Below are 22,445 nucleotides of genomic sequence, written 5' to 3'. Positions count from 1 at the left end.
GTGACGTCATCAAGTGTGATGTCACCTGATCAGGTTGGTCCTTAGCCGTTTCCAAGAAAACATCAGAGCTAACAACTTCGGCTGATGACGAGGAAGTTCCTCGAAAGCGCTCCCGGTAAGCGAAATAAAGTAGTGTTGAAGTCTAAATTAATAATTTTCATAATCTAAAATGTTTTACAAGAATGAAAACAAACCCAAAAAATATTATTATTGAATAAATTAATTATTTAAATATTTTTAATGATATCATTATGACAATAATAAATTAATTAATAATAATTACAGCAATTTCCCCGATATGTCCGAGGTCAAAGTGTCCCAAAACTGCTCTCAAAAAAGTTATAATGGCGATTGGGCTTACATAAATACATAAATACTTTCGAATACTTACAGTTCGGTCATCCTGTGACATGATGCAAAGGTTCCTTTTGCAATAGAAGTGATAAGGTTTTGTACTAGATCCCTACATAAAAGAAATAATAATGTTAATAGATTGTTTCAAGATTAAATAAGTAAATATTCGAGATTCAGTTATATGTTATATGTTCGTTTCAATTTCAGATTGAAAAAAACCCTGGTTTTACCGGGGGTTTTACACAGTTGGCGAATGTTTGGTTATGAATAGTTACTAATGATATCATCATTTTTAAGCTTTACTTACACAACGCGTATCTTGGAGGTTTTATTGAACATGCCAAAGATGTCTGTCAGCTGATTATATTTGCCGTACCTATAGAAAAACAATCATTAATGATGATCAAGTCTATCATGTCTAAGAAATCGATGCCAATGGCAAGATATGGGGCGATGGACAAGGAGGCACCGGATGTCCTGTAGAACGCGATCTTCCCCCTATCGCCCTCCTGTGGTATGGTAACGTGGCCGACGTGATACGGCGTATTTTAGACCTTTTTCACCCTTTTTTACTATTGTCGTAACATTTTACTCCCAGTGAAAGCCACCTTGCCCCTCTTTGCGCCCCTTGCCCACCACCTAAAATCCTGGATACGCCACGCCCAGTCCACTGCTTGTGAAAAGATTATAGGGTACTGTGTTCAAGTTATCACTTTAAACCGTATTCAAAGGCGGTTGAAGCGGGGGACACGTTACGTTTCCATGATGGGGACATCCCCTCCCTCCGTACAAATTCTGCTAGAAGTCACTGTTGATGACTCTACATGAGTCAATTGACTCCTATTAAATGTGGAGTCATTTTGGACATAGAGTCGCGCAGTGGCTGGATTCCGCTTCTAGAATAATCTAGACTCCATTTATAGAGTCACCCAACTCCATTACACAGTCACTCTGCCAGTCCGACTCCAGGTAGGAAATCTCAAAATAATGACACATCAAGATAGAAATTTACATTATCATGATTATGAATTCCGCAGAATTAAAATTTGGCTTTATAAAGGTTGAATAGGCCTCACAGGTCTACACGTGTCAAAATGTTCAGTAATTCGATGTGAGCATTGTGAATAGGTCGATACTTGTACTGGTTAGGAGCTGTTAGGTGAGCAATTCGGTCGATTCACAATACAATGCGCCACCAGCGTTTGCTGGAGAGAAGCCAAAATACGCAGTGCATCATGGTAAAATGTCGAAATCCAAAGCCCGCGTAATATGAATACGACACAGGACACAGGAACACTATGTTATTGCGTGTTTAAATGTCAAAAGCTTATAAATGAATGCACACTAAAATTTGGGAATTTCCCAGCAAACACAAAAACGTTTTAAAAACGTTTTAAATAAGTTATATTTTGGCTTTTGGTTTAGGTAAAAACGTTTTAATAACATTAAAATGTCGGGTTATATAAAGGTCATGATAACGTTTTAAAACGTTTTGTATGAAACCACACTACAACAATTTTTTTAATGTTTTCAAAAAATGTTATTGTCAACTATTTTTACAAACATTTTTGCCAAATATTGTGTCAATACTTAAATAACATTATGTTAAAATGTTTGAACCCAGCAAACACAGAAATGTTCTTAAAATGTTTTTTTCAAAACCATTTAATAACATTTAAATGTCGGGTTATACAAAGGTCGTGAAAACGTTTTTAAAACGTTATTGGAAATATTTTGGGCACACATTTTTCGCAAAATATATTTTCAACCCCAAAATAACATTCTGTTTAGAATGTTTTGTATCAAGTTTTCAAGAATGTTTTTGGAATGTTATTAAAACGTTTTTATACCCTTTATATAACCCGACATTTAAACGTTTTCTGTAAAACATTAATGTTTGCTGAGCAGTAGACTATCAAAAAATGTTTTTTAAGGTTATGAAAACGTTTTATACTCTTAATATACCCTTTATATAACCCGACATTTAAACGTTTTCTGACAACCTTTTATAACCTTTTGCGAATGATGTCGAAAACGTTTTGTGTTTGCTGGGCCAGCAAACACAAAAACGTTTTAAAACGTTTTGAATAAGTTATATTTTGGCTTTTGGTTTAGGTAAAAACGTTTTAATAACATTAAAATGTCGGGTTATATAAAGGTCATGATAACGTTTTAAAACGTTTTGTATGAAAACACACTACAACAATATTTTTAAATGTTTTCAAAAATGTTATTGTAAACTATTTTTGCAAACATTTTGCCAAATATTGTGTCAATACTTAAATAACATTATGTTAAAATATTTGAATCCAGCAAACACAGAAATGTTCTTAAAATGGTTTTTTTCAAAACCTTTTAATAACATTTAAATGTCGGGTTATATAAAGGTCATGAAAACGTTTTTAAAACGTTATTGAAAATATTTTGGGCAAACATTTTTCGCAAAATATTTTTCAACCCCAAAATAACATTCTGTTTAGAATGTTTTGTATCAAGATTTCAACAATGTTTTTGGAATGTTATTAAAACGTTTTTATACCCTTTATATAACCCGACATTTAAACATTTTCTGTGAAACATTTTGTTTGCTGAGCAGTAGATTATCAAAAATGTTTTTTTAAGGTTATGAAAACGTTTTATACTCTTAATATACCCTTTATATAACCCGACATTTAAACGTTTTCTGACAACCTTTTATAACCTTTTGCGAATGATGTCGAAAACGTTTTGTGTTTGCTGGGTATTTAGAATAGTTAAAATGTAGCTTGTACCGTTTTTTTGTAGCATCCTTCAGAAGTGAGCGGTCCGATACCAATATTTTTGGTCAAATCTCCATTCAATTAACACGGGGAGTTGGCTAGCTATGCTTTGCCCTCACTCATATTACCCCAGACACTGAAATCAGGAGACTAGCCAATACAAAAAAATTTGGATCTCTTGTCAGGCATTCAGAACGAACACATAATTTATTAACCCAATGCTTTACGAAAATTTAGGGGAGTCAGCCAAATAAGCATGAATTAGGCCTATGGACAACTTATTTCGCCCGAAGTAAATACTGGACCGAGCTTCGAACGCAATTGCTAGGGAAGCCAGTTGCACGTATAAAGCAAGAGTTCCCCATAAACGCAGGAACTCTTTTGCTAGGCCATCTCCACAAATTAGAGGAGAAAAAGTTTCCACCTAGCGGAGGAACTACTCCTCGTACCCGAGGAGGAAATGGCTCCATATATCTATGGAGGAAAATGAAAAGCCGCGGACTTACAAAACACAAGAGGTTAAATGGCTGACACCTTTCTCATTTCGTATTATATCAAATTTTGATTACTTGGTGGCCTCCAGGCAAAATGCCGACGCCAATTTCCCTAGCCGGCAAAAAACCTATAGGGAAAGAGGAGAACTAAATATAATTTATTAATGACGTACATGTATATTGTATGATATTGTGGACATGAAATCGATCATTTTATACAAATGATCAAAAGACTGCCACACAAGTTCCTTGACAATGAAATTCAAGGAACTTGCATAACAGCCCCCTCCCCCCGTTGTTGTATGCTTTTCATCCAAATTTACACATCGGCTGTGCCTGGGGGATAAGAGAATGCTAACGGATGCTCGTTAAAGTATACCAGCGCATTGGACAGAGTATGTCTAAATTCGGCTAGACCATAATCTGACGGATGAGTACAATCATAGGTGTAGATGGGCCTACCATTTTGATTTCTGTTCTCCCTATTGAATACTTCCGAATGTGACACTACATGGGCATTTGACTTTAATATTTCACGACACACTTTGTGAGCATATTTGTTAATATTTCGTACACACTTTTGTCCCGCCCCTTCATGAGTTTCCTCTGCCCACCCGAGCCTTGGTAGAATATCTGACCAAATGAGTCGCGCCCTTGGTAGTAATTCCCTCAATCCCTTGAGATTCTCCAGGACCCTGTTTCTAATTTCCCACGTTGTATCTTTAAATATATCATTCGTACCCACATGTAATATAACAGTAGTCGGCTCTGCATATCTGTACAGCAGCTGCCCGAATAACTTCACCAAGCCCCTACATCGTGTGCCCCCTCTTCCCTCCCATGTTGTCAGTCCTCCACCAAGTAGCTGGGGTTGCTTATCTCCCGCTCTTTTGACGATACTGTCGCCTACGATCAACGTTCTTCTATTTCTATCTGCAATTAAATAAACAGAACAGGCAACCAGCAAATGGAACCAAAACAAAATAAACCAAAGAAAAGCAAAGCAAAGCAAAAACAAAATTGTTGTTTCTTAAGCAAAAAGAGCAAACCATAGTAGAAAGCAAACAAATTTGTTGTTCCCTCGGCAATCTTCCTTTTGATAGCACACTAAAATACATGTATACACGATTTAATATTTTAATCTTATTTTATAGGGACTTCAGCAAATACGAAATCCTTCTCCTCAGGTGTTTACCTAGAGAGAAACACAAATAAATAGTAATTTAGCACATTAATAATGGCTACTATAGTAACCTTCACATTGCCGACTTGACTATTTGCCTCTGCATCTGCTTGGAACTCGACAGAAACCAAATTCCTTCATTCACTGAGGTAATTACCTAAATAAATCAAACACAATTAGTCATTACAATGGTCGGCTTGTTGCTCAGGGCTGTATGATCCTTACCAGCAATTACCTGAAGGTTTGAGGAGGTAAGTCCCTCCCCAAATCACAGTTCCCCATAAATTATTTACCAAACTCTGTGGCCTGACATAAAGGTGAAATTTCCACCTTCCTAGCTTCATAATTTCTTCCTCTGACAACCCGCTCACAGCTGCTGCTGTTGCCGCCCCTATTCGCAAACTATGAGGGCTAAAGTAATTCGGACACAAACCTAATTTCGCCCCAATTTCTGCTCCTAAAGGTTCCAAAGAAACTGAGGCACCGTTGTGCCCGTTTGTTCTGCTAATGGTGCTGCTTCCCAAAATCGCTCCATCTGGAAGCGGGAAAGTGCATCGGCTATGTTATTTTTCTTGCCTGCTATGTGTTTTGCACAGAATGCTACATTCAACTTTAAACACTGTAACACAAAAACCTCACCAATTTCATGATTTTGGGACATCTTGAGGTTTGTCTGTTAATGATGGACACTACCGGCTTGTTGTCAGACCTAATAATTATTCTTTTTCCCCTCAACTGGTCTCCCCATACTACCACAGCTACTAGGATTGGAAAAAACTCTAGCCATGCAATTGAAAATTTCGAATAATCAACACTTGGCCATTTTCCTGAAACCACCTTCCATTAAAAACCCACCAAAGCCTAACTGCCCGCTAGCATCTGTGAATAGTTGAAGATCACTTTCCTCTGACCATGCTATTTCTGGGATAATGGCGGTCCCATTGAAATGTTGCAAAAACAATAGCCACATTTCTAGATCTCTCTTTGCTCCTGCTGATAGCCTTATTTTGAACCCCGGCTGTTTAATCCCACATGTTAAATCAATTAGCCGACGCAGAAATGCTCTGCCTGGCGACACAGCCTTGCACACGAAAGAAAGAGAGCCTATGACTGACTGTAATTCCCTAAGGGATACTTTTGACAATTTAAGTGCATTTTCGATCTTCTTTCTAATAGTTCTCAATTTGTCTTGAGGAATTGCAACTTCTTGTTTCACGGAATCGATTTCCAGGCCTAGATAGACCATTTTAGTTGATGGACCTACGGATTTTTCAGGTGCTAGAGGAACCCCTAATTTTTGGCATACCTCCTCTAGACATGTCACTAGCCGTGCGCATGACGACGCCTTAGACTCGTCCGCCTCTCCCGTAACGAACATGTCGTCCATATAATGCGTAACTCTATCTGACGCGGCCGCGCGCTTTATCGCCCATTCCAGAAATGTCGAAAACTTTTCAAAAAGGGCTGGCGAGCAGGATGCCCCCATAGGAAGTGCTTTGTCAACAAAATACTGATCTAGTACCTTAATTCCCAACAACTGAAAGTCATCTGGATGGATGGGCAAAAGTCTAAACGCTGATTCAATATCCGCTTTTGCCATCAAAGCTCCCTTTCCCACACTAATGACTAATTGAACCGCTAAGTCAAAACTTGCATATTTTACTGTGCAAGCATCTGGGTCTATACCGTCATTGATTGATTCGCCATTTGGATGTGAAAGATGTTGAATTAACCTGAATTTCCCTGGTGTTGATTTTGGCACTAACCCGATAGGTGAAACTATTAAATCTTCTATTGTTTTTCGATCAAATGGCCCGGCCATACGGTTTAAATCAATTTCTTTCATTAATTTGGCCAGCGCCCTCTCTGGATCTTTAATGACCGATTTCAGATTGGTTGCCTCTCTTGAATTTCGCTTGCCCATATAATTTAGCTTAAACCCTTGTGAAAACCCCTCCTTCAATATTATTGATGACCTTTTATCGGGGTATAGCTCTAATAGGGGTACCAAAGACTCTAAATTGATTGGAGACGGATATTTGCAGCACACACACACGCTAAAACCTGATTTGCAAGGCCTACCTGTCCTTTTGATCTTATTACTTTCCTCCGCCTCTTTTACTACACGCGTATGCTCCGTGGTCGGTTGACTGACATTTTGCGCACTTGTGATTGTAGTCGCAAACTTGTCTGGTGCATGATGAGGTTTTATTGAACATAAAGCAAAATCTGTCTGCTGCCGCTGTATTTGCCCCTGATTGACCTCGAAATGACCTAGGGCTGAACCTGTTTCCGACTTGCGACCGAAACCCTCCTGACAGACCCCCCCTTGAATGAAAGTGACTATTTGTTAGGCCCCTCTCCGGCGGTACAGCAACATAAAAGGCCCAAAGTTCCCCATCTACTATTGCCCATGACCTATTAGGTAACGCCTGCTGACGCATCCTGAATTGTTGGTCATACGAGCGCCAACCCCACCCCCCAAATCTTGATGCTGCCGTTCTCACCAAATTAGCATATTTTAGCATTTCCTGAACTCTATCCGGATGGGCTTCTAAGTAGACTGAACAAAACACCAGAAATACATTTGTCCATGAATGAATGGATGTTATAACTTTCTTGGGTTTATTACTTTTCCAAAAAATATTGCCCCCTTCATTGACCGTGAGAGCCACGCCCTGTTTTTCTAGATTCCATTGACTTGGATCCGTCTTTTCTAACAAAAGAGCGAAGTCCACGTATTCCCCATTAATTATTTTGACTTTCATGCTTTCCGGCACAGTCATACCTAAAGGGTTACAAACTGAGACTAGTGGTGTAAACCCCAACTGCTGTTGTTGAATTGCAGCATTATTCATCATAACTGAATTTGAATCCAACGTAGTGGATACGGCCAAAGGATTTGGAACAATCGATAAACCATTGTTATGAGCAGGTCTACTACTACTGACACAATTACATGTACAACTATTAGTACTAGAGCTCGTTGCATTCAATGGCACGGTACTACTGCTCGTACTAGTAGTAGTATTGATTGTACTCGTAAACCCATTGTCAGTAGATATAACAACTTGATCGTTATTGTTCACCCTCGACACAGTACTAGTCCTTCAAGGAGGACCACGCTCCATTTAGTACGATAGTCCACGCCGTCAGGCGTGGGTCCTTCTACATTCGACAAATCCTTCCCGGAAAGTCGGGGGAAATGTCAAACTGATTAACCACGCCTACTGACAGCTACTAATGATATTCAGCCAATCCGATCGACTGAATATCATCAATAGCTGTCAGTAGGTGTGGCTTGCCTACCTACTACCAGAACACTAGCTTCTAGCTTGGGATTGACACCAGTATTGCGTAACAAAATTGATTATTAATCCTCTTCAGTTGCATATGTGTTAATGCTATTATAATACTCGGTTTTACCCTCAGTTCACTGACCTGTAGGTAGCACACAATCAGTTCCTTTTGTCATCACTACATTTAATATTGTCCTGGTTAACCACGATTCGTTACTATTTTTGTAGAGGTTGTGCTTGAAATTATTGATTGGCTACAAACAAAGGATTTGAACCGATGTTCTTCACCGTAATAATTGGGCAGTGCAGTGCAGTCCATTCGATCAAATGTTGTCATTCAACCTATTTGTTCGTAGTGCATTTGTTATGTGCGTGAGACGAACTGTTTCGGTAGATTGCAATCATGCTTTTGTTGAATGGATTTGAGGAGTCCACCATATTTATGGTATGATACGTCATATGCACAACCTCTATTAATTGTGATAGTTGGCCTATTCAGCATCGAAGTGGTTACGTAATTCTCTTGGTTACCGGATCACGCTACTTTAGTATGCCTTCGAGTGCCATATACTTTATGTGGTGATCATTTCGATCGTGGTTCATTACTCTAGCGCGTGATCCCGTTGACATAGTAACATTACGTAACTTCGATACTGAATTCGTTTAACATGTTTAAGAAAAATATAGAATTGGAGGAGATCGACACACGCTTCATAAAAACTTTGGGTTTCACCTATTTATTTACTTTAAGGGGGTATAATACCATGATTTTCATCCCAATGACAAAGTTCAATAACCTCAATTAAATACTCAATAGTGCAAATTTGACCTCAAGTTGCAGAGTATGAGTTTTTGTACCCAAATTTTCAAAGGTCATTCAATGAATATACAAATGTATTGGGGGTAAAGAATTGTGCCCTCATTAGATGAGCATGTTGTGGATCCTAGTGTAAGACATGAAGACCTACCAATTGAGAGACTGATTATAAATTGAGTGGTTGCTTGACTCGATTACTTAATTGATTGATATTTTAACACCAAGATACGGTACATTAATTACGAGACTACAATGTAATTTTTAATTTTTCATCCCTAGCATGCAAATTGACCTTGGACCTGTCGAGCCTCAAAACTTGGCAACTATGTGTCCTGAGTGCAAATATGTTACACTGTGATCCTTAGACCCAGACAAATAATTTGACATGTTTTTAGTGAATATGGAGCATGTTAAATTTTTGCCTCCTATATATGACTATGAGTATGTAGGGTGTTTGAGGGTCTTTTGGGTCTTTTTTGAGGGTCACGGAGTTCCAACTTGCCGCTTGATGCTTATATAAGCACATTTCCAAAATAGAACCAGACTAATATAATGACTGCACTGATTTTACAAAATAAATCAATATGATATCACGATCATGTCACGATTTAGGCCTACACTGGTAAACCAAGCTACTTTAAAAGTGTGAAGTGTTTTGATCCATGCAATCTCAAAATCAATCGATTGAGATGACTAGCGTACTCATCCCAGTTACATAACAGATGCGGTTAAATGATGGGCGGGGTTACCAACCATATTTGGAGTTATTACGTTGTCATTAACTGGGTTGGTTCAGATCACTGCTTATGGTAATTCGATTGCGCTGCTGGGGGTAGAGCTCCAATCTATAAGGACCAACGCCTGACGGCGTTGATTATTAGTACTAAATATTGCGTTGGTCCTGTATGGACTACACAGTACTCGCGCTACTGACACCTAGGTTTACACTATGCACAGGCCTATTATCATTATATGTACCTTGTAATAGCCTATCGGCCATTGACAATTCTTGCTGTACTACTACGGGTTCGGCAACTGGTACCACTGGTTCCGGTTGTTGTTCTTGTTGCGGCTGATTGTCTGGTATCACCACCGGCATCTCCTCTTGGTATACAGGCCTTTCTTGTTGCGGCTGCAAGCCAACATTATCATGATTATCATCTGCTCCCATTCCCAGATTTCGACCCCTCATCTGTCTGGACTGTAGTCTGGTAGACACCCGTGCCTGTGCACTCACACCTCCACGCCCACTCACGTTAGTTAGAGTTCTCAAATTCGCACCACGACCCCGACCTCTGGATGGAATTCTGTTAGTGGATTTCCTGCGTCCCATCTTATCTTTCTGGATCTCCGGGCTGGATCTCCTCTATAAACGGTGATAGCTGATGATGGAAGTTAAATTTCGAAGCTTTCCCGTTATATTACGCTCTGTCTTGCTCAGTTAGTTCTCAGTTCTTTCTCAGCATATACTATGTAATATATATAGTATTTGTAGAATTGTATTTGTATTTCTCAGTATAAAAAATACAATATAAGAAGTTGTAGACTTGACGAACACAACAAAATTTTGAGTCCGTACTGAATGACGACCTGATTGAGAATGAACCAGCAAACAAAAGGGCACCGGAGGCCCCCAGGGATATAAAGGGATAGGCATCGTAGCTATTACGTAACACACCGAATGATGTAGTTTAACTCTAGACAATAGGCGCCATATTGCAGGAGGGTTAGAGTTCATAGAGGAAACGTTAAAGGTTAGTAGATTAGGTCACCCAGGCACATCACTAATGTGTTTCACGAGTTGTAATACCGACAGGTAAAAACATTGATTTTGTAAAATTCTCCCGATTTTTAAAATTACTAAATAAGGTTAGTACTTCAAACCATTCTTTGATGAATCTATGCAATATGACGGTAATTTTGAAACATCTAAGAATCAATTTTAAACATCTTCATGATATTCATTTTTTGCGCATGGTCAAAGCATGCTCTTGCGCTATCCACAGACTATCCGGTGGAAACTTCAAAGCAACGATCATGCGTTAATATTTACAAAATGGCGAATGATGTAGTTTAACTCGAACAATAGCGTGACCGGCGTGACGTAGTTTTTGGCATTGTTCCTATATGCACTTTCACCCTCCTGAGGCCCCGTGCATGCACACCCATGATTGGTCCTCCTGACCGGTTACCAATGGTAACCAATAACAACATCATGTGCCCAAATGGCGAACCCATTTCAGCCACAGGGGTAATCTTATGTTTCATCCGACAAGCGAATTAAACTGCATTTTACAAAAGTGCGACTATTTCTGAACATCTAACGTAGCTGTAATTTTAGATCATGTTAGAGAAATATATTTGCTAGAAGTTTGGAGAATAGCTAAAATATTTGCTGGTTATTTTTCACACAGTGATGTTAACTAGGCAAGTGCCCATTCTTACAACGTACATCATTTGTAGGGGTCACGCGTCAATGGTGAGAGCACTGTGTATTGTGTATAGGAAAACGGACAGTAACTGCAGTATGCACCACGTTGTCTCCAACCTTTCTCGCAGTGGTTTAGTGTAATACGCCCTTAATTATATAGCTGCCATGAGCACACTAAACATTACTATTCTTTATTCAGAGAAAGCTTTAGCTTCCCTGCTTTATCAAACTAAATGTTTTGGTGGCGGTTAAGGGCTGGGGTATGAACGTTTGGACAGTATTTATTTTGGGACATTAGAGCACATCAGACATATCGAATTGCATTCTGAATACGAAGAATGTCATTCTGATATCAAATAATTTTGATTTTTGAAATTCGCAATTTAATACACATTTTATGGCAAATCATTAAAAATTGATATTTTTGATATTTAACAGTACTTGAAGTAAACTTTATAAATCTGATGATTTATACTTAAAGTGTATGTAGGTGGGATGAAAAGCCGACGATCAATTGAAAATTTTGACCTTTCGTATTGAAGATATGGATTTTTTTCCCAAAACACCAAAAAAATTAGGTCTTTTGGGAAAAAATCCATATCTTCAATATGAAAGGTCAAAATTTTCAATTGACCGTCGGCTTTTTCCTCCCTGCTACATACACTTTCAGAATATATCATTAGATTTATATAATTTACTTCGAGGACTGTTATATATCAAAAAATTGAAAAATATCAAATTTTTATAATTTGTCATAAAATTTGTATTATATTGTGATTTAAAAAAAATGAAAATTATTTGATATCAGAAAGACATGCTTCGTATTCAGAATGCAATTCGATAGGTCTGAGGTGCTCTCATGTCCCACAAAAAATACTGTCGAAACGCAATAAACGCTCATTTTGGATCCCTTAAATCATTCATAATGCTTCGTTCAATTAGAGTGAAATGATCTAAAGACCTCACAAAAAGTAACGTAGCCGTATACATCTGATACGTTTAATAATTTGCCATGAATTTGTATTACCGTAAAATGGGGTATAACTTCGGTCAGCGGGGTAACTTTGGTCATATTTTTGTAGAGCAATATCATGTTTTTAATCTTTGAACAAGAAGATCACGTAGCTTCTTCTAATCATTCCATCAATTGGGAGGACTCAAAAGTTATCGACAGGGAAGCTGACAAGACCACCAGATGGCTAAAAGAGGCTATCTGGATACGCCGAAAAGGAAAAGATTCTAAACAAGGACGAGGGGGCCTATTCACTCAACAACATCTTTGACCAACTCATCACGCCCTCAACGGTTACTGTTGACTATACAAGGAAGCAGTCAAGATGTGATGAGTTGCAGTCTGAAGAAACCACTAGTGTAGTGGTGAAACGTCACTGAAAATGTGAGTAGATCAACATCATTTTGCACTGGAATTGTTCAAAACAAACCATGTGTACAATATTGTTTTTAGTCATATTTGGTGTCAATTTGTTGAGAAATATATTTTGAAGAAAAAATCAGGATTTTTGACCAAAAATGAGCATTTTTTTAAAAAAATTTCAGAAAAAACAAAAATTGATATTTGTGAGCAAGGATCGATGCGATGTGTGCTTGATTAATTTTGCAAGGGGTTAAAATGTCACAAAAAACAACAACTTGCCCATATACAGCGAAGATCAATTTTTTTTTTCTTCATGGAATGTAATACTCGATCTGACCAAAGTTGCCCCAAATGTGGGGTACTAGTAACTTTGGTCAGGCTATTATTAACCCCCAGGGCACCAATACAAAATTATTAAAAAATCTTTTTCAACTTCAAGGTGTAGACGGGAACCCTAATATCATAAAAAAAGATTTAATTAGAAATATAATTGGTTTTGTTTGGAAAAGTGCCCAAAGTTACCCCATTTTACGGTATATCGATATCGTGAATTTCAAAAGAATCAAAATTATTTGATACATGTATCAGAATAGCATTCCTCGTATTAGAAAGCAAATTGATGTTTCTGAATTGGTTGATATATTTGACTCCGCGTAGTGCGGATAAATTCTTAAAGAACGGAACGGTGAATTGTCAAAATTATAAGCTATTATAAAGTATAATTATGAGCCGGGGAGGGTAAAATGGGGGGGCAAGACATTTTGGAGAGCCGAAGGGGCAAGCAATTTTGGCAAGCCGAGAGGTGGGGACAAGCGATTTTTGGCACACATGCATGGGGCGCCTTTTAAATAAAACGCTCTAAAAACGCTTAGGAAAACAGTACGGAAACAAAAATTTGGCATGTGCAAGGGGTTGTTCAAAAGGGGGGGCAAAGATTTTTTGCGGGCCGGGGAGTTTGAGAACTAGGCTACGGGGTGTGCCAAAGGGGTATCAAATTTTCACAGGCATGCCCACGTTGGCCCTTTCATATTTTATGGATTTTTTTGATATAAAAAATAAAATTAACAAAATGTGACTTTTTGAATTTCAAAAGTACAATAATTCTCACTGAAGTTGTGCACTTGATCTTAAAGTCAAAAGGAGAGAGGCGATATTTTGGTAGACTTTTGCACTTGATCTTGTGGGGTCTTATCACCGAAACTACTGGCGAAAACTAGTCCTGTTATAGGGGTATGTTTGTCGGGATGTGAACTGGGTGATTTAACAAAAAAAGTATTTTAAGCCATTTTAAGCCAAACTTATTAAAATTATGTTAATCTGGTGCCGCAAAATGAAAACTGACTTTATTTTGAAGTTAAAAGACACAAAATTACAACTTACACCTAATTATGATGCCCTCAGTGGAATACCAAAAGTGATTCTGGGAAGATATGACCTTGAACCTTTTATTTTGTACATGTACATAGCTGCCATGCCCGCTGAAGCATTAATTACACAGTACACTTGATCAAATTCTTTTATCAGATGTGTTTTGGTGGCTGGACATTTAGGCTATACGGAAAATGCTTTCTTTTCAAGCGAATTAAATTTACAATAATAAATATCGGACAATCACTGTATTGAAAAGATTTGTCATTGGACGTGCCATGTTAGTCCCGGTGTAGTCTATGATAAGAGATCGTAAAGCTTACAAGCTCTTTACAAATACATGCGGAAGTATCATGGCTGATGCGTTACCCAACCAATCCGTTGTTGTGATAGATACAGGTTCCAGTTTGACAAAGGCTGGTCTTAGTAACGAAGCCTCACCAAAGGTAGTGTTTCCATCGGTCATAGGAAGACCAAGACATCAGGTACGTAAAAATCACAGACTTTACTTTTTACAGTCTATGGTAAAATTTAAAGAAGTAAGACTGGACTAGTCGGGATTATGCACTTTCAGTTTCTCACGCGTTTGAACGGGAATTGGATTGCGTACTTTTTCGATGTCTAGTGAGCAAATTTCTTCAATATTTTGAGAAAATGATGTCAAATTTTCTATTCTATATTGTTTGGTAATAATGTCTTTTGCCAATAGTATGTTTAAAGTTGTAATTTTGTGTTTTTGATCGCAAAGATCGGATATTTTCGTTCCCGATTCGAATTCTGAACCCTTCGCAAGGTGCCGATTTCGGCAGAACTTTGACGATAATTTTGCCTTTTGGACACTAAAATGCATTCGATCCTTAATTTTGTTTCAACCGAGTCTTAAATTAGCAAGCACAATAAGGTTGGTACCACTTTTATATACATTGATAAAATTTTTAAGATTTTTTTCAAGTTTCTAACCGGCGCAAAGCGTTAAGTGTGTATTTCCCATTGACATCCAAAATGGGAAATACGAGTCTGATGGACATAGGAACGGCGTCCATGAGACTCAGCGAGTCTAGACTGGACTTGAACCTTTATAGAAGCGGGACTGTGTAGCCCGTTTCCGGGGCCGTTTATCCAGAGCCGAAATTGCCACCGGCAGTCATTAATCAGAAAAAGGGCATAGGTATAGGTTTAGGGTTGGTTTATAACGGCCGGCCGGCCTTAATTTGGGTTGGACTAAAGTTGACCCTTTCGGACTATCGACCTGATAGTAATGGTAACAAATGAATAATAGTCACACGTGTATGGCAAGCTAAGCGGCTCATTACGTGGAGATGGCTACGCGCAGCTTATTTAAAGCTACGTGCAGCTGTTTGACCAATCAAAATAGTCAATTTAATCACGTGGTTAGGTCGTTAGCTGCGCGTGGTATAGTGCTATAGGTATCCTCTTTCACAATTATTATATCGTGTAATTAATTTACGGAATTAGCATAGATAACGAGCGGGTAAGGAGGCCAAATCACAGCACGTGCACATGTTGCTAATGCCTGGCTAAAATGACACAAAGCATTTTTATTTAGTGTTTCCAAGTGTATACCGTGTTCTGTATTAGCCGTGTAGGGGATATGAAGGTCAAACAACAACTACTCTGATGTAAAGCGCTGTGTAAAGATATTGCAGGGAAGGCGATATCACATGCCACTGTGTAAATATGGAGAGAGTAATGGGTCATCATTTTCTTCGGAACGGGGGGGGTCCTAAATTTACAAAAAGTCGGCGTCAATAAAATTGCGGCCCTCACTATTTCGGCATCAAAAATGTTATGACCCCCGGCTCTCACCACGGATACACCTTACTCCCTAACAGGCTATAATTGTATTGAAATCAGTCTTTTTTTTTACTTTAAACACACTATCTGTAGTCATCTTCTGACTCCCTACATTTTGTCATTATCAATTTATGACCACCTCCCCCTTTTTTTTCTTTCCAAAAAAGTATGACCCCCTATATTTGGGACCCCTTCCGAAGAAAATGATAGCCCCTAAATATAGAACAATCATCATTCTGTTCAGATATTACTTTAATAGCACCTATACCATTTTTTTGCTGATATACTACAGATATTTTCATTTACAAAAATTAACAACGTAATATTTGTGAGAGAGGATGTTTACATCAGCTCCACGTGTTTAAAACCGCGAATCTGATTGGTTAATAAGCTGCTCGTAACGAGAAAGAAGCTACGCGTAGCAGTTCCACGCTTTTGGACCCCTTGGCTTGCCATAGACGTGTTATTTTACGTGCTTATGCAAAGATAAGATTATTTACACACAGCTAGCCTGCATATTTAGGGACTGTGCAATAATTATCTGTCCCCGGAAGGGAGGAAAGAAGAGGGCGTGCAATTTTGGACACTGGCAAAAAAGGTGACAAGAAATGGGGGGACAAGAGATTTTTGGCAAGTCAAAAGGGGGAGGGGTGTCTATCGTGCACCTTTTAAATTAACGCTCCAAAACAGCTCATGAAAACGCTCAAATATGTAACATTTCCCCGGGAACATTTCTTGCTCGCTACGACCGCATTTATCCCAAACATTTGGCATATTAGTCCAGTCAAAGTGGGTTTTGACTCACCACTAATTGCAACAGAATTTTTTTCACTGCTATAAATGTCAGAGATGTCCCCTGAACTGCATACAAAAAGTATACTAAAATATACTTGGTGGAAAGGTAGTTTTTGGCGGGAAAAGGTCATACAGGGGTCAAATTTCAAAATCGCTCCAATCATTTTAAAAAGTATACCAAATTATTCCTCTAGTCATAAGGATTCAGAAAAAGTATAGTTTGCAATATCTGTGATGTACGGTTCTTGAGTTATAACCGAAAAGGTCAAAGGTCAAATGTTGGGTTCAACAGAGGTCAAAAAACTAAAAATTGTCTGATTTTAACCAAAATGGTCTCAAATTGTTCGGCATGCAAACATAATTCATTTAAAGAATATTTGCACTGTTTAGGTTGTTTAATTACATGTGTAACATCGAAAACTAGGTCAGGGTCAATAGAGGTCAATGGTCAATGACCTCTTTTACCCTGCTACCTAGGTAACGAAACGTCCAAGATATGGCAAACTATTATTATTTTTGAGTGTTTTTAAAGGACGAACGCATTGAGAACATTTTTAAGGAGATCGGAGCATTTTTCGAAGTTGACCCACGTGGAGCCCAAAATTTGACCTTTGACCTTTTTGCTTATAACTTGAGAATGATACATCACAGATATGACAAAATATACTTTTTCTGAATCCTTAAGAGTAGAGGAATGCTTTGGTATAGTTTTTAATAAGATTAGAGCAATTTTGAAATTTGACCCCTGTATGACCTTTTCCCGCCAAAACTACCTTTCCACCAAGTATATTTTAGTATATTTTTGGTATGATGTTCAGGGACATCTTAAATGTATAAAAGTGAAAAAATTCTGTTTGTTGCAATTAGTGGTGGGTGACACCACTAATTTGTTTAGATTGACTGGACTATATGCCTACATGCAGGGGACAAGTGGAGGGGCAGAGCAATCAATCAATCAATCAATCAAATTTCATTTATTGTCCATCAAAAATGAACAAAAAATACAGTATAATATAAAAAATACCAGACGATGGAGAAGGTACAATGGTAGGCACAGCCTCATGTTGCATGCACCCTGTATTTAATTAAATTACACACTAGGACAATACAGGGAACTGTATACTTTTTAAACAAAAATATAATGAATCATTCAATTCAAATATGAAAGCTTATGAAATTGTACGGTAATCATGAGTATTAACGCTGTTTGTACATATAAAACAATTTGTAAACACTGATAAAGCACTAAGAGCTGTGATGAACAACTTTGAACTGACATGGCAACATACTTTTAGGCTGAGGGCACTGCACCTCACGCTCTGCGATCTACACTTTTCCATATTTGGAAGCTAAACAACAAAGGCTTTTAATCACGAAATCACGAAATAAGAATGAACTTACTGAACTTTTGTCTTTCTTCTTTAAAAAGCATGTTTAAAACTTACTTCTTAACACAGGATGTTGCTGTTGCTGGTTATGCTTACGTGGGTGAAATAGTGCTCAAACGAATGGCACACAATCGAAATCCAATTCCCAGTTACCCGATTCAAAATGGCCGAATAATACACTGGAACGAGGTGGAATCAATATGGCGGCATGCCATGTACGTTGAGCTCAGAGGCAACCCAGATGAAGCTCTTCCAGTGCTTCTAATGTCAAAGTCTGATGCAAGTAAAACTTGCCTGGAAACCATGGCTAAGGTACGATTTACAAATTATACCTCATTTGTGTGTGTTATACAGAGTCCATCAAAACCTGGCTCGGACCAACGATTCGTGGGCGAGGATGCACAAAACAAGAGAGGCGTTCTGGCAATTAAATATCCAATTGAACATGGAGTGATAACAAATTGGGACGACTGGCAGACGTTATGTTACCATGCTTTCGCAGAATTGAGGATACCACCAGATGACCATGGTGTTCTATTGGTAGAGAATACCATGACACTGAGATACAATAAAGAAAGAGCTACACAGGTATTCATTATTGATGTGGACATAGACTTTATCATCATCATTATCAAACATCATCGTCATCATCATTATCATGTTTTTCTTCATCTGAATCTGAATCGTCTGGATCTGAATCTGAATATCTTCTGAGTATCTTCTCCTTCTTTGGAATATTCTACTCCTTTGGAATATTCTACTCCTTTGGAATATTCTACTCCTTTGGAATATTCTACTCCTTTGGAACATTCTACTCCTTTGGTATATTCTTCTTCTGAATCTTCTCCTTCTTCTGAATCCTCGTCTTCTGAATCTTCTTCTTCTTCTTCTGAATCCTCTTCTTCTGAATCCTCTTCTTCTGAATCTTCTTCTTCTGAATCCTCTTCTTCTGAATCCTCTTCTTCTGAATTTTCTTCTTCTGAATCTTGTTCTTCTTTGAATCTTCTTCTTCTTTTTCTTCTTCTGAATCTTCTCCTTCTTCTTCTTCTGAATCTTCTTCTTCTGAATCTTCTTCTGAATCTTCTTCTTCTGAATCTTCTTCGGAATCCTCTTCTTCGGAATCTTCTCCTTCTTAATCTTCTTCTTCTCAATCTTCTTCTGAATCTTCTTCTTCAGAATCTTCTCCTTCTGAATCTTCTTCTTCTGAATCTTCTTCTTCTGAATCTTCTTCTTCTGAATCTTCTTCTTCTGAATCTTCTTCTGCATCTTCATTCTGAATCTTCTTCTGAATCTTCTTCTGCATCTTCATTCTGAATCAATATTGTAATCGTCTTTCTCGTATCTATTTACTAGATTATGTTCGAGACATTCGATGTTCCTGCGTTGTACTTAGCTGCTGACGCTGCCATGTCCCTGTTACAATCTGGTCGCACCACTGGTATCGTACTTGAAGCAGGAGATGGATCCACCCATATGGTTCCCATCTATGAAGGCCGTTGTCTTCCGTATTGTCTAGCTCACTTACCATTGAATGGGCGAGACATAACTGATAATTTGAGAACATTACTTCGAGAACGAGGATATGATTTCAATTTATCAAGTAAGTTTCAATTTGTAATAATTGCTCATATTTTGTTTTTGTTCACTGAGAGGGAGACACGTGAATCGTAACTAGACTTCCTTTTAGGTATCTACCTCTATCATTCACGATATGAAGATCACTTGTTGCAGATTTGTCGCAGTTACATGGTATAAGGTACTTACTGGTAGGAAGGTGGTGTATAAAATGCTACCATGTGTTATGGAGCATTGCGATATACATTGTTCCTAAACAATGGAGCAGTAACTCTCAACTCTAGTAAAAATGCTTCGGTGATAGGTTTGTCAAGTTAGTGGAACAGCATTTATCAGTTGTGTTGATATCTACAATGGACTTCACTGGACCAGTTTGAAAAAGGATAATTTTGTAAATTAAATCTAATACAGGAACTAAAATGTGCAAATCACTTTGAACAAGGATATAGCCTATACCTAAGAGATCAGTAAACACAAAACTTTTAGTGCTAAGTACCCATAGTGTAATTATGGTCATAACAATTACATGTTGTGATATGATGCTTATGTTGACTTGTCAGTGGTTTTTTGTCTTATATGTAAGAAAATTGTCCTAAGCCATCCTGTACTTTTTATTAAAGATTTTGTTGACTTTAATATGTCTTAAATAGTCAAATAGTGTTTTGTTGTGCATCCCCCAGTGCACCATAAAGTGAATTTGGGTAAATGGTGTTTTGGGCCTTGACCGAACCTTGGATCTTCGCGTCTTGTAACACATCCAATCAATATTGATAAGGTCCAATTAATTTGTATTTTAAGACACATTTTCAAGGGAAAAAAACAAACAAATTGCATGCCCGAAAGTTCCTATGGCATGTCAGTACCATTTCCTGTTTGGATCTCATGCAGTTTAAACTTCAATTCTGTCAAGTGTCAACTTTTTGTGCTTTCATGACTTAAACTAGTTGACGCCTTTCATTCTTGTCTTGCAGGTCAAACGGATATGATCAGAGATATGAAGGAGAAATTGTGTTATGTAGCATTGGACTTCAATGAGGAGCTCCAGACGGGAGCGGACAGAAGATCAATTGAAAAAACTTACGAACTACCGGATGGTCAAATTATAACTGTAGAAAACGAACGTTTCAGGTGTCCAGAACCGCTATTTCAACCAATTTTATGTGGATTAGAAATGCCAGGAATTCACGAAATTTTACACAGTAGTATAATGAAATGTAATTCCGATCTAAGAAAGGATTTATATGCTAACATTGTACTAGCCGGTGGCAATGTCTCGTTCCCAGGATTAGCTGAGAGAATGTCAAAAGAGATGAGAACTTTGGCCCCGGCGACGATGAATGTGCAAGTTACGAATAATGCTCCCATTGTCAAATATCAAGCATGGATAGGTGGATCTATTTTAGCTTCGTCGTCCAATTTTTTGAACATGTGTATCAGTAAAAACGAGTACGATGAGTATGGACCAAGTTTAGTTCAGAAGAAGTGTTTTTGAAGATGATGTTGCTTATGAAACCAATGCATGGATAATAATCGTGCTTATGTGATTTTGTTATACTGACGAAACTGAACCAGAGCGCTACAAGCCCTGAGTGGCTCAGGCGATTTACCATTAGCGCAACGGCACCATAAAAACGTCCTCGTCACAAATAAACCGACGACGTCCACCTTTGCTGTCAGTAGGCTACAAAGGAACGGTTTCCATTATGGGCACGTCATTACTCAGGAATATCCACAACGGTCAATAATAAATTGTTATTAATAAACCGTAAAAACTCACTAGTTAGCATATGTGCTTACCATCGAGCGCTTTGAAAACATGCAAACATGAAGTGCCCCATCCACAAAAGTGTGAAGGGTTCTGAGAAAATTATCGATACACATAGTTATATACGAACAAGTAAACCTGCAAATTTGTGTCTCAATCCCATTAGTTCAGTTGGTAAAGAGCCGGACTTTGGTACAATTTCATGTTTTCAAAAGCGCTCGATAATAAGCACATATGCTAACTATCGAGTTTTTACAGTAGATTCAGATCCCAGATACGGCTGTAATACGACTATGACTGTAATGTGATCATTTCGTTTTATAACAAATCAAGTTCAGTATCAATAAGTATAATTAAGTTTTAACTCTTCATTCTCAACCCCGTCCGGGGACTAACAATTTCATTTAAAATAAAAGACATTTATATATTTTTAAGATTGGATTAAGGTATATATCTCTTTATTATATAATGCTAAAATATTGGCAGTTTAAATGAAATGACATGATGGTCTATATTAAATTTATGATAAATATACACTTATAGACTAACATTTCATTTCATTTAAAATCAAAGACATTAAGGTGACAATTATTTTGAAATTGGATTAAGGTATAGATCTCTTTATGTACATTGCAAAATATATAGGCAGTTTAAATTTAATGATGAAAATAAATGTACACTTAGACTAATATTTCATTTCATTTAAAATCAAAGACATTATTTATAATATGTGATTATTTTTTTAAGATTGGATAACCCAGCAAACACAAAATGTTTTCGACATCATTCGCAAAAGGTTATAAAAGGTTGTCAGAAAACGTTTAAATGTCGGGTTATATAAAGGGTATATTAAGAGTATAAAACGTTTTCATAACCTTAAAAAACATTTTTTACTGCTCAGCAAACAAAAACGTTTTACAGAAAACGTTTAAATGTCGGGTTATATAAAGGGTATAAAACGTTTTAATAGCATTCCAAAAACATTCACGAAAACTTGATACAAAACATTCTAAACAGAATGTTATTT

General features: G+C 37.7%; 1 protein-coding gene across 2 annotated transcripts; it reads left to right on the top strand.

Moving 5' to 3' along the window:
* Nucleotides 1-14,256: 14,256 nt before the first annotated feature.
* LOC140135916 (actin, muscle-like) lies at nucleotides 14,257-21,731 on the top strand. 2 transcript variants are annotated; one of them, XM_072157592.1, is made up of 4 exons: nucleotides 14,257-14,565; nucleotides 18,433-18,666; nucleotides 19,432-19,678; nucleotides 20,625-21,731. In XM_072157592.1, exons 1-4 carry the CDS (start codon nucleotides 14,380-14,382, stop codon nucleotides 21,143-21,145), a joined length of 1,188 nt encoding a protein of 395 aa, XP_072013693.1. In that variant the 5' UTR covers nucleotides 14,257-14,379; the 3' UTR covers nucleotides 21,146-21,731. The 2 variants fall into 2 exon arrangements, with proteins under 2 accessions (XP_072013693.1, XP_072013691.1); XM_072157590.1 differs by lacking the exon at nucleotides 18,433-18,666 and adding an exon at nucleotides 18,148-18,390.
* Nucleotides 21,732-22,445: the final 714 nt, after the last annotated feature.

This window comes from Amphiura filiformis, chromosome 16 (genome assembly GCF_039555335.1).
Source record: "Amphiura filiformis chromosome 16, Afil_fr2py, whole genome shotgun sequence".
In the NCBI taxonomy this organism is placed as follows: domain Eukaryota; kingdom Metazoa; phylum Echinodermata; class Ophiuroidea; order Amphilepidida; family Amphiuridae; genus Amphiura; species Amphiura filiformis.
This window is presented reverse-complemented; position numbering and strand designations above follow the sequence as displayed.

Bases quoted from the DNA above. Each gene is read 5' to 3' on its own strand.
- LOC140135916 (XM_072157590.1), top strand. From the start codon at position 14,380: ATGATAAGAGATCGTAAAGCTTACAAGCTCTTTACAAATACATGCGGA. The intron at 14,566-18,147 runs GTACGTAAAAAT...TTCTTAACACAG, and splicing joins TAGGAAGACCAAGACATCAG to GATGTTGCTGTTGCTGGTTA. The intron at 19,679-20,624 runs GTAAGTTTCAAT...CTTGTCTTGCAG, and splicing joins ATATGATTTCAATTTATCAA to GTCAAACGGATATGATCAGA.